The sequence below is a fragment of the Trachurus japonicus genome, chromosome 19, assembly GCF_045865225.1.
Source record: "Trachurus japonicus isolate A0001 chromosome 19, Traja_1.0".
In the NCBI taxonomy this organism is placed as follows: domain Eukaryota; kingdom Metazoa; phylum Chordata; class Actinopteri; order Carangiformes; family Carangidae; genus Trachurus; species Trachurus japonicus.
Genome location: NC_140925.1, coordinates 22,444,445 through 22,457,875, shown reverse-complemented (window position 1 = coordinate 22,457,875; position 13,431 = coordinate 22,444,445). Strand labels below are relative to the sequence as shown.

At 44.4% G+C, this 13,431-nt stretch overlaps 1 protein-coding gene across 7 annotated transcripts in view; it reads left to right on the top strand.

Moving 5' to 3' along the window:
- Positions 1-13,431, top strand: part of mpripa (myosin phosphatase Rho interacting protein a) — a 49,362-nt gene continuing 35,931 nt past the window's right edge. For 3 of the 7 annotated variants that reach the window (XM_085760622.1, XM_085760617.1, XM_085760620.1), the window contains exons 1-3: positions 45-934; positions 3,346-3,423; positions 5,145-5,210. In XM_085760622.1, the coding sequence (XP_085616748.1) occupies positions 815-934; positions 3,346-3,423; positions 5,145-5,210 (264 nt within the window). In that variant the 5' untranslated portion in view covers positions 45-814. Of the gene's footprint in view, positions 935-3,345; positions 3,424-5,144; positions 5,211-13,431 lie in introns of all 7 variants that reach the window. The other 4 variants (XM_085760619.1, XM_085760624.1, XM_085760623.1 and 1 more) reach the window with 3 other exon arrangements.

Here is a 13,431-nt window from a genome sequence, read left to right as displayed (position 1 = left end):
AGGCGAGGATTTTCACGTAAACAGCGACCACAGACTGCGTTACCAGAGCCAGCGAGGGAGGGAGGCTGCCTGCTACGACGGACGGACTGAACCCGACGCTACTGATCCATCGGCATGACAAGCCGCGTCCATGGCGTTACTAAAAGTTGGACAACGGTGTTTGGCCTTAAACGGAGACGTTAGAAGCGTGGAGTAGATTTAACGGCAATGGCTACGGTATCACTTGTTAGATAGACACACACGCAGAGAGAGAGAGAGAGAGAAGAGAGAGGGAGAGAGGGAGAAACAGAGAGGGGGGCTAGTGGACTCCCTCCCCTCCCCTCGGTGCAGCCGTTCCGCCCGATGGAGGCAGACGGGACCGGTGCAGTGAGCTCGAGGAGGCCCGTCTGTGTCACCTGTGAAGCGTCCGCACCTCGGCGGAGGACGTGACTGAGGGAAACACCGCGAACACCTCCACGTCGTCCACCACCACCCCGTCGCTTTCCACAACTTATTAACTTGTTAGAAAGCTGCTGTGCAACAGTAAAAAGTTAGCTGGTCAACGTTAGCTGCGACCTCCTCAAGATGACCGTCATAGATATCACTTAACGAGAGGTTCCCCACCGCCTCAGGTGACCCCGGACAGGTGAAAGACGCACTATTTAACGGACTTTTTTTTTATTTACGCTTTCTACTTTATATTACACTTATCCGCAAGTTGACACCAAACCCACCTGCCTGCGAGAAATTGGAGCAGTTTTTTCCCGTCTCTCAAACAAGGAGTTGTTGGATTTTTTTTTTTCTTTCTCATCAAGTGTCACATTTTTCATCAGCCATGTCATTCAAAGACAACCCCTGTCGGAAATTTCAAGCCAACATTTTCAACAAAAGTAAATGCCAGAACTGCTTTAAGCCCAGAGAATCCCATTTGCTGAACGACGAAGACTTAAGTCAGGTGAATAAATGTATATTTTGTTTCTTTTTTCTTTTTTAAAAAACTATTTAATTTTATTCCTTCGAGATTGTCTGTCTGTGTGACCCAGAGTAATGAAAAAAGGAATCCCCCTTTAGTATCTTTCCGTTTGATGTGCACATTTCAAAGACTGAGTCATGTCAACAGACCATGAAGTGCAAAGGTTAGGTTAATTGGACATAATTAGTTTCCAGCCCAAGGGCGCATATTGACCTTAATTCATGCAGATATAGGCCTCCACCCAGCTCCATGCCTTCCAGCACAGTAGCCCGCTGTCAGTTGCTTTTATTTGGGTTACACAATTGTTCTGAGATCTTTTTAAAAACTTTAGTCCTATAGGGAAAATACCATATTCTTATTCTGGTGTTAACCAATGGAGACTGGGAAGCTTGGAGGAACTCCATAATTGTTTTTCTTTAATACATGATCCTCAAATGAAGATATTCAGCACTCCCTGCTGGCCTGTGTTGTTTAAATTGGCAGGGTATGAATTGTGGCGTCAGATCACACTGGACTCTGTTTACTTATGTCATGGTCATTCCTTTTGGTAATGTTTAACAGGACAGGTGAAGAGTCACCTGTGTCCAGGTTTACAGTTCAGCTGGATGTGACCTGGTAATATATTTTACACCTTTTCCTGCAGTGTTCATATCCTCCATCATGACCAGAGGCTTCCCAGTTGGGATGGAGATAGTCTTGATGGTTTTCATCCCTCCAACTGGAATTTCTGATCTTCTTGTCTTGTTATCAGAGACTAAAGGCAAAAATACAAGCACATCTTGTTGCTTATTGTTAAAAAGACCTACTACAGGACGATCCAGAAGTCCTGTGGATCTCATTTTGTGCATATTTTGAGCCAGAACTTTTGTCATTCCCTTTGGCTCCCCCACCTCACCACTCAAAAGGCCCACACTGTCGGTGCAGTGTTACATAGTCATTTATGATGGGAGGGAATAAGAGGTTGGGGGGCCGTTGCAAAAATGAACACTCACACGAACACACTCAAGTTACTCAGTTTAAACACTGAACCATTGAAGGGTAAAAAATGACCTAGATTCATCTCGTCTTTTTTCCTCTGTCTCGGGAGGCTTTGCCATTCGGGCTGCTGTCAGGTCATGTGAGGAGAGATGGGACATTTTTCTAAGCCGTGCTGAGTCTACAGCATTTCTCCATGGGCTTTAGACTAATGTTCCTCAGGAATGTATGTAGTTAGTGTCCGAGTATCAATTTGATTACCTCCCAACTCTTACTGCCCTTTCAAGTAGTCACATTATCAAATAACTTACTGGTAGCCTCATCTCTAAGGTGCTAGTCCCGCGTGCCTTTGGCCTCTCAGGGTTTTCAAATGTCCATTTAAAAGTGGGATGTACTGTAGTTTCTCCTGCTGGTCTGCTCCAACTCTTGACTTCTGTTATGGTAACTTGGGATTTCTAATTGAAAAGTCCTGTTATGTCACTTTGTTTACAGAGTGACTCAGCTGAGAAACGTGCTGTACCTCCCGTAATCAAAGCGAAAGAGGATTTTATGGTGGATTATTCATGGCTTTACATGGGATGAAATTATGACTGTAATCAAAACCACCAATAGCAGAGCACGGAGTTGCCAGGCGGCTGTAAATGTCAGAGCTCCTCGACTTTTATTTGTAGGCTGCTGCCCGTTCCATAGAATTGGAAGCACAGTCGAATTACGCAAGGGACTTAATTTGTTAAGCTGTTTAGGTGTAGGTAAGATTTGTGTGCAAACATTTAGTTAAAGTTGCGCTCCTCTACACACAGCCCCGCAGTGGTTGTGTAGAGCTTTTTTAGCTCGGCAAACAATTGCTGACTACTAGTGTGGCTACAGTTCAAGTATGTACCAGAAGTATTTAAGAAGGACTGCCAGGCCAACTTGCATTTCTTTGGGACAAGTTTGAATTGCAAATCTGCAGCCACAAAAGCTCCCAGGCTCTGTACCACTTTTCTCTTCTGTTTCTCATCCACTGTTTTTCTTGCTAACTTCTGCCTCTTGCTGCCCCCTCCACCCACCAGTCCACCCACTTAGAGGATCAGAGGGAAAATCATGTGTGTTAGCCTTCCCTTTTTTCTTTTTTTTCTTTTTTTCCAGGGCAGCATGGTGCACTGGAATACAGCCAGCTGGAGAATTTTGCCTGCAGTCAATTCAAGGCAGCTAGTGACTAATACACACCTACCACACACATACACACTGTTAAACCCTGTGTGTGCGTTAGTGCTCTTTGATAATGGGCCACAATGTGTAGCCCAGGGACTAGCTTATGGATGTATCCACAGTGAATGAATATGTGTGTAATTGAACTGTTAATCGAACTGTTAATGTCCTTGTTATGGTGTTTGCTTTCAGGTCTGTAATTGTTTTTTTTTTCCCACCCTCACCAGGCAAAACCTATATATGGAGGCTGGTTGCTGTTGGCGCCGGAGGGAACAAATTTTGACAATCCCTTACACAGATCTCGGGTAAGCACTTTGAGAAATTGCTAGAGTTGAAAATAAATAGATTCAGAAGGGCGCTTTTGTTTTTGACAACATTTTAATGAAGGGGCATTTGGTTGGGCTTCACAAAACTCACAAATACACAATGGTGTCCTTGAAAAGCGAGCGACTTTATTGGCTCGTGTGCCGAGGTGCAGATCTTAGGATTTAGTGTAGCAGCTTTTAGTGCGAGATGGATAAAGTTTAGTATATCAGAGCAGCTCAGAGTCTCTAAGGTAAGTTAAAAAAGGCAATTGGCTTGACTAGTCCTTCCTTTGATTCTGTTATCCATTCTGGCACAGACTTGACATCTGACAAACAGGAGGTCTGTGTTGCTGCTTCTGTGGCCGTTTCACAGACTCAGCAGCTTCCCGTGGGAGGATTGGCCCTCTGTCAGAAGAAGCCTCATATTCAGGCAATAATGAGTCTAATATTGACTTTAGTTCCTGCTCCCCTAGCATCATGTAATGGGAGCCCTACTAGCTCTGTCGCACCACTTCTTTTTTATCAGCTCCAGGATTATACTGTGGTGGTGCATCCCAACGAGGGGTAGGGAGAATGTGGGGGAGGAGAAGGAAAAGTCCCAGTTCTCACAGCCACACTGATGGCTTCCATATGGGTTTTTGGAAAAAAGCACCTCTGGATCCTTCAGCTCAACTACTGTCAACACTCTGCTGCTGCTTTGACATCATCACTCTGTGTTCTGCCTATTCTTACAGTCAGCCTTTCACTGTGGGGGTATAATTGGTGGTCTGTACGTATAGTGCTGAGGTGAGCAGTGTTGCTCAGGTTTTTTTGACAGACCAACTAACAAACAAAAAAAAAAAACAGGGGAAAAAGTGCTGATGTGCCGCATGAGTCATGTTTTAGGACCACGTCAGTGACAGGTTGCAGGTCTGTGACACACTACAGTTGATAAACCACATATATCTCACTTTTTTTTAATGAAATCTGTGGATATGGCCGCAGAGACCATTTTAACATCACCGGCAAGGGTTATTGACATCCCTGTTGAGAGCTTCCCCTGCCTTTTAGGTGACAAAGCACCTCTCAATATTTCATGGATCTGGCTGTGTTGGAATCGGAGCCCAGGAAATTTAACCCTGAGACAAAACGGTGCCTTAGGATATAAGAGAAGAGGCAGTGGAGAGCTGATGGAGCCAATGATAATGATGAAGAAGATGAAAGGAGCCCGTTACTGTGTCATTTCCACAAATATCAACGGGAAGCTTCCGCTCTTTTGTTGGCTGGGGTCCATTAATGGGCAGGGTCACTTGATATCATCAGATATCGGTTCACAGTTGTAGCATTTAACATGTGCATCCTGTAAGAGGATCTAGTGGCGGTTAAGACTATCAAAAGTGCAGCCTTAGCTACCGATGTGGAAGGATTTACCCGCTTAGCAGGTTAGTCGTCATTGTACCCACAATCAGCTGGACCCCCAACTGTTTCTCAAAGTGTCCTTGATCTTGCATGTGTGGATATGTGTGTACCTACCACCAACCAAGTCTTTTAACCCCAGGGTAATTAATATACGACATCCAAGATTTTAATTGTAAAGTACAGCTTCATCTACAGATATGTTCTTTCTCTCATGTTGCTTTATTCTGTATAAAATGCAGAGGAGCTTTTCTGCTGGGTCTGATATTGATATCCAACATGTGACCATGTCAGTAATTCAAGAATTTCTCCTTATTTTCCTATAGAAATGGCAAAGGAGGTTCTTCATCCTCTACGAGCATGGCTTACTTCGCTATGCTCTGGACGAAATGGTAAGTTAAGACTTTCTGCATGCAAGCTGCTGATTTCTGAGTCTCTGAATGAAAATGTCTAAATACAATAAATCCTAAGATAAAAGCTGATGTTGAAGTAGTAGCCTGGTATCAAGTACTAAGCATCGGTGTGGTCTGTTTGAACAAATGAAGTTGACATATACAGCATCTGCACTGTAATGGATTACATGATAGATTCAGCATCATGTGCTATCTATTAACTTTGCACAGTCTTTATTTTGCACATTGGCTAAACAGCCAGATCATACCTCCCACTAAACCCACGTCTTTCTTTTGAGTTTCTGTGTTTGTTTCTCTTGTATCTGGCTCTTTAATGAAACTCAGGACATGTTGGTCCGTGAAGGGAGAGGACTGAAGTGTTTTTATGTGAAACCGGTGCAGGAAGTGGTGAGGAACAAATAGCAACCCGTTTCATACTGTAGATAACCCATCTCAAATAAAGGACTGGGTCTGTGTATCACAAGTTATAGAGGGTTTAACTGTTGATTGAGATATGCATCGTAGAACTTGACTTGTAGAGTAATTTTCACTTTTTTGTGCTTGTTCCTTTTCAACATGTTCTGTGAGAGCATCTGTGAGAGTTTTTTATCCGTAGGTGTTGCACAAAATCAAAGAAGAACAATCCTTTTACTTAGTTGATGGTATTGTTGGTGCATTTATTTTGTCAACAGTCTTTTTTTTTGTCTGAGGTATACATGGAGAGGCTCGCCGCCAAGAGAACAGGCAGCCGTCACACTGTTAACACCAGAGCTTTCTTGCCTGCAACAGGGTATTTAGTGAATGTGCTAAACACTAAGCTAACTAGCGCAGTAGTGTCAAAAGGAATGAAGTGACACCACATGGTGTTGATACTAAAAGTCATGTGCTGAGCTGTGTGTGTGTGTTTGTTTAAGTGGCTAACACATTGTGCAAGAGCCCCCTGGCAACTTCCTGTTCCAGAACTGGAAGAACCACTTGAAGCCACTAGATTGATGTTTTGAATGATCTTCATTTGTGCAACTAATCGAATGTCAACACAATAATCCAAGGATTAGTATGCAGACTGATTGATCGCTTTGAGTTCATGTTTTTGTAGGTCAGTGTGATATGTTTTTTCAATTCCATATGCAGGGCAGCATGTGTGTAGTGTACACTGTATATTGATTGACCCAAAGCAGTGCTCTAGAGCTGTTTTTTTTCCGAGCGTGCGATGTGGTTTTGAAATGAGATGGAAACAGAAGTAGCTGTTATGTTGCTTTTGACCCCTTCGTACTCCATGTGGCATTCACTGGCAGAGGAAAAAGATGCTGAGACGCCTTTTATGTAATGGAAGCAGCAGAAGGCGGGATGCTTTTTTAGATGTTTTATTTTTTCCCTCTTCTGTGCCCTTCAGGGTCATCGCATTCAGCCTACAGAATCTGCTGCACGCTGAATGGCCTTGGCTACTGTTTGCTAAGTGTATCCAAGAGCAGGGAAGATCTTATTATACAAAACATGGCACGAACTACTGCGCCGTGCTTAATGACCTCCTCCAACTGCAGCCAATGAATTGCATTTGGGAGGCATGAAGAAGAAGAAGGATGGATGATGTGTTTACAGGAAGAGACAAGGGAGAGAGGCGGATGTCCTCCTTCCATTCATTGTTCTCTCTGGATGTCACTCTTCATCTTTTCATCTCCCTTCTGAATGGAGGATCAAAGGGAGATGGGGGGGGTAGCGGGGTCTGGAGCTGGAATTATCAAGTGATCCTAAATATGGACGCTCACTTGCCGCACAAGGCACATTAGAATAATTGATGTTTGTTGAAGAAGCAGCTGCACAAAGTTGGCTAATTGGCACATGTATCTGCCAATAGTATCAGCGTGTTTTACATGAATCAGTATGCACATTACACGCTGTTGAGAAGTAGCGTGCAGAACGTACCAGGATTTAGACCAACTTAATTGGGAATAACATTAGGGTTTTTACCAGTTCACCGTAGCTGCAGACCACATCACAGCCCCACATCGGGGACCACTGGTGGGGACTGCAGATGAGGAGGTGCCCCTCTGTTTTCCTCTCAGCCCAGTTTTATGGCTCTTGTGACTCGGCTCTGACCGCACCTTGATGGACTGTGGTCCCAACCTGCAGGATGTGGCGCTGCCCTGTGGGGAGGAAAGGAACGGGTTAGCAAAGGTCTGGGAGAGATCAGGGTTCCCGGAGCGCTGGGTTTAGGGTTGCACACCTACAGCGAACACCCAGCACGACACACACACCGCAGCCATCACCGCTATGTGCAAGAGGCAAGTGGTTAAAAGAAAACAACGTAGCTGCAGCATGAGCAAGACTAAGTAAATGTGTTGTGATTGGAAGGATGGGGAGGGCAAATAGCTGAAAATGTTGGCCTGCATAGAACATGTGCTGCCATGCAAAGCTAATGTGTTAGTGCAGCTTTAGTGGATTGTTCTTGGCATCGGCCTTAGGAAGGGAGTTTAAATGTGTCTAAACAAGTTCACAGAGTTTTAGCACGGTATTATTTGCTAGCTGTAAATATGGAAAGAAGATCACTGCTACAAAATCCACCGCCAGTTCAGTCTCCAGTGTTTGCTGAAAAGTAAGAGCTGTATTTTCCAGGAGCAACCCATCACGGTAATTTCACGGGAGCGTTGCCAGAACAACATGTTTTTGTCCCTTTTGTCCAGCAACAGTTGACCATGGCATGTATAACATGGGACAGTTATTCTCTGTTTTGTGGAGCGCTCTGGCTGTCTCTGTCCTGACTGTAGGCATATAGGACAGAACGCTCTGGAAGCAGAGCACAAGTGTGTGGGCTGAGGTTGTCTCTAGGCTCAGTCATACGTTGAGCCAGCCTGTACAGTAGCTGTAGAGAGAGAGAGAGAGAAAGAGGGAGGGGAAAAAAAACATCAGACACAGCATCGAAACAAATGCGCAAGGCTGGATTCTACAGAGTTACAGTATGTGCTGAGCTGCACATGTTTCTGTGTGTGTGTTTTTGTGTGAGTGTGAGCGAATGCACCTGGGACTAAGGGTGCTTGACGGCAGAGGTCATGTCAGGAACAGGTGTTTGCAAGCAGAGACCCCAGTTTCAAAATGATCTTAACGTTTGGCCTTCTTAGTTAATACCGGTCCTAGAATCATATAGAGGAATATGAACAATATGAAAACGGGTCAGCTTTACACAGCTGTGCTCAAGTTGTTTAAGTGATGTGAGAAACACGCATACACACACAAAACCCATTATCACCTTGTGGTGAGGGCAGGTATGTGGGTGTGCAAAGAACTCTCCAGCTCCGTAAAGCCACTTTGATGACATCAGTGTGAGTTAAAATGATCACACCCACACTCTAATAACTGCTTCGCAATGCACTCGTAAATACCCCATACAACACCTAGCTCCTATTAACCATACTTTGACCTAATTATAACCTCTTCTTATTGACACACACGCATGCATCATGCAACCGAGGCCGTTTCTTTACAGTGTCTCCCTTGTCTCTGATCTCATACTGAATCATAACTTTCTTTTACATCCTTAGATTACAAAGACTTTTGCAGTGACACACTTTTATTACTTTGGTCTGTGGATTGTTTGCAGTATTTCCTCATTTAGTTTGCAGGGGCTTGGGGAAAGACTGTGTAGTTTGTGTTCTCGAATTGGTCAGTTAATGTAGTAAAGTCCAGGGTGCAGGAGCACAGTGTACCTGCAAATAAAATGAGGCTACCTATTGAGTTGCAGTACACAAAAGGCCCATTCAGGGACACTTGAATTGCATTTTAGACCATTTTGACCACACTTGACTGTCTGCATCACAGCCATAATCCCTGTTATTCCTACAAGAACATGATGTTCTCATGATGACGTTTCAGCTGCTGAAGTCATTCTCATTTCATCTCAGCTCAAACAATTTCCTGTCTTTAGTGGAATTCAAACAGTGGACCCCTGCCCCATAGCACTGTCCAAGGACTGAGAGGGTTGACCAACTTTATTCCATTTCCCACACATTTGGGCATTATTTAAACTCGAAGCCACGCTATTCTGCTGCCTCCCCTGAATCTCAACCTCAGCCTGTGTTTGCCCTCACACTTGTCAGACCTTTTGACAGGCTGAAACATGCACAAACCCTCTCCACCACGTTCTAGCCCAGAGAAACATGAAATTAAGGGCTATTTTTTAACCAGTTTTGTGGAGCTTTTGTCCTGTGTTGGTTTGGGAACGAGGAGTGCTTTGTAGGGGATGGATGAGTGGGCAGGGCCTCTAAGCTGTGTTGTTGCCTCCAGGCACTCCATGCAGAGAATGACTGGAGGCCGACCACCCCACCCCATTAAATTAGGGATACTTATAGGGGAGCTCCAGTCTTCCACTCAGGGCGAGCTGTGAGAAACAAAATGGAGAAAGGGTAAAACTTTCTTGTACATAAAAGTTTGTGTACAAGACAAGGAAATATGGGCAATTTGGGTTTTGAAGGTGAAAACAGCAAAGGAGCAGGTTATTTAGAGGAGAGAGGGTTAAGAGTGGATGAGATGCTGGTCACAGGCCATGTTGATAAGATGGTGAGAGCCTTCCATATTGCATCGTTGTCAACTGTTTACTTAGCGTGGGGTCTTGGGCGAGGTGAGTGTTGGTTTAACAGAGATATGCTGCGTGAGAGTCTTCTTTAACCCCTGCCCTTCCTTCCCAATGGTTCCAGTAGGAACTGATCTGCTGGAATGTAAACAGCCATGGATTACAGTGGGGTCACTGTTCCCATTGCACAAAGCCACAAAACCATGGGAACAGCCATTCATACAGCTTGTAATCATCAGGGTCTACAACACTGTAACTGCCACTCAACCTAATGGCAACTGCACATCCCACCCAAAGCCCAGTGAAGTATTTAAAGAGCATTCCCTTTGTTTTTTGCTCTGTTTTCTCTCAGTTTGGAAGTTCCAGTTCCCTATGGTTTGTAGGTCTTGTCGTGGCCATCTCTGCTGTCAGTCGGGGGAGGCTGACCACGACGGTCTCAGTGGGAGGGTGCAACACAATATGCCATTTTGTTACCCTCTCAAGTCTTAGCAACCGCTGTGCAGATGTTGTGACCAGTAAGTGGGAATTGAAATTGCGGCAAGAAAAGATGAGAGCGCTCTGGAGCGATCCCACCCACAGACACAGACGCTACGGTTCCAAATTCATTTTGATGTTTTGGTTCCAAAACACTAAAGTCTTGTTCTAATGTCTGTGGTGTACACCGAACATCCTGCACGGACAAACAATTTGATGAGGATTGCTTTGTGCAGGGTATTCAACCTGCTCCTGTAGGGTAAAATGATGGAAACATTATAAATATGACTCTTTTCGGATTGTTGTCTGGGCCCACCTTCTGTCTCATGACCGTAAGACCTGGTGTCAAAAGGTGAGAGCACAGGTTTTCTAAAAATTCTGCACCCCACCCACTGCCTTCCTGTTGAAATGAAAGTTTTATCGGGACAACAGCATTGTGTTGTGAGGTGTCGTTAAAACATCACCAGAGACACAGTGGTTTTATCATTGATGATGTAAGACGGGGCTAGATTTAGTTTTTCTTTCTGTATGTCAAAGGTACTTGGCAAGGTCCTGTCCACTCAAACCAAGCACCGTGGACGTCAGCCTCAGTCTTCCAGTGAGATCTAAGCCAAAGAGTCCGCCTTTCTCTCAGCTTGATCCCCTGACCGATGATTGACCTGACAACTTGGCTATAGCTCCTAGAAAGATCAGACAAGGAGCAGTTCTGTACTTTGGAGAGTGAAGGTTCTTATTCACCACTTCTCCTTTTTAATACTAACCAGGGACTGTACCATCTTCCAGGTGACACAATATGCCAGCCCATTTTCCAACCGAGGGCCGTGCTTTGTGCAAGCTGGATACAATGGAAGGTCTCATGGAAGACGAGCTAGGTCGTATTTTCCCTTGATAAATGGCCAATCTGGCTCTGCTGCCCTTTTGGTCGGTCTTTCCACTGTGCTCTTATCTGCGCTCTTTAGTTTTTTTTTTGCCGTTGCTTTAGTCACCACACCATCCCGGATGTGGTTGTGGTACAGATCTTATCTCCTCTATTTGCCCACTGTTTGAATACTTCAATTTCTTTAGTCAGAATTACAGGAACCACCTCTGGCTCAGGACCAAGTTTACTGTCTAAACATTAAACTCCTGGCTGCCATTTACATGATCCAGTCACTGAACTTAATTATGGTTTTCTTCTTGTAAACTTTTACAGATCAAAAGTGAAAGACAGCAGCACACAATATGTTTCCTCTCTGGCCTCCTCCCTCCCCCTCGTCCAACCCCAATTTGCCATTTATTGTGTCTCTGTGTGTCCAATAGCCAAAAAAGCTTAATGAGGCTATAAATAATGGCTTTCAAATTATAGTTACCAAATTCCAATTACAGTGGATAAAACAGCATTGTCCTCAAGTATGCACAGTCAAACACACAAGAAAAAAGTGACAAAGCTGTTGATCAGAGGAGTTGTCTATGTAGGTCAGCCAGGTTAATAAAACACATGTTAAAAAGGGGATTAGACGCATTGAAATGCACTGATCTGGAAATACACTGACAAATTGGTGCAAGTCTTTATTGCAAACATCTCATCCCAATAAGCATGCATTTTATAACTTTTGTGGCCTTTTACAGGCCAGTCTCTGGTTGTACTGCCAAGCAAGTGAAGACAGTCCTCCAGTTCAAGCCCCCGGTCTATTATTATAATGTGTTCACTGCTGCATGAGGCTGTGGACAGGATCATTTAACACAGGGCACTAGGTCTATCAGCACCTTCAGTAAAATAGTACTATATTGCTCATAGTAAAGGCATAATGGTTTCTTGAAAGGTATCAGTTTTCTACTAATGTGGGGTCCCAGCTGATGGTGAACTTGTTCTGCCTTTCAAATTTCTCTGAGTGAATATGATTGCCATGTGGGGGTTGAGCTGAATTCTTGATGGCGGTCCACAGTTGCGCCGTGGTGAAAAGGCCGTAAAAGGGCCCTTTCTCTTTTTTTTTCAGGATGTCTTTTTACCATCCTTCTCTTTGTGCCCTCCTTCATTTTCTTGTTCTTTTTAATGATTTCCAGCCATTCATTATCCAGAGAAAGGCTGGCTCCAGGAGGCTTTGGCTGAACCAGTGTCCACTCTCACTTGCATGGCCCTCACTTTTTACTTTCCCATTACTCAGTCCGATTCACTTTCCCCTTCCCTTTTACCTCCTCACTTTCTCTCACTCTGCCACTCTCGTATCTCTGTCTTTCATTGCGGCTCTCTCTGGCCAATAAATCATTTGTGTTGGAGAGAGCAGCCAGCGGTATTGTGTAACTTCTCTCCCCCAAACCCCCCCTTGTCTATAAAGCCAAACACGGCCTGACAGACTGCTCACTCAGTTTGTTCTGAACACTAGACCAGGACACTGACAAAAGGTTTCATTTAAAGCATCAGGACTCTGCTGTAGCTCTGTGTGATTTTTTTTTTAGGTTTGCGGGGACGGGTGGCAGCGTTGATTAGTTACATCACTGCAGTAAGACGTCTCACTTGGACGGAGGCCAGTAGTAGCCTGGCCCAAGACTGGGTGTCTATTAGGCTCCTGCCTTGTGATGGGCTGCAGGAGCCACAGCTGCAGTCGAATGTCTTTCAGAGCCGCGACAGGTGCAGGTGTATTGGGTGACCTTCAACCTTTCACCTCAAGCTTGGCGACCTGCCAGTCCAACACCTGTTAAGGTCACGGTTCTGCAGCCGAGATATTTTTAGTATGAACGAGAGTACTGCCTTTTGAAATGGATCTAATTATTTCACGTAAAGAAATATATTGTTGATATGTGATGATATGACGCAGTCGCAGCTCTTGTTAACATTTCTGGGTAGGTCTCGCTTCTAAAATCCACACCAGCTGTAACGTTAGTATGTTGCTTGTTGGTGATTGTTTTGGGTGAGCCTCTTGCCCTTTAATAACCCTCTCCAGCTTCATCAGGAACGGGCCCAAAATTCCCATTTCCAGCAGCCGTGCACTGGCCTACCTCCAGCTTCAGCACCTAATCAGCTTAGTAGTCCTCCTCTGTGCTTTTTCAGCTTTAAAGGAAAACAGCGAAAACATCCCCTCAACCTAAATAAAAAACTGCTCTTTGAAAAAATAAACTACTGAATAAAAACAAAATAAAAAACAGACTTCTGAAATGTAATAAAGTGGAAAACAAAGCACTGCAATAAAATATCCATTACTCATA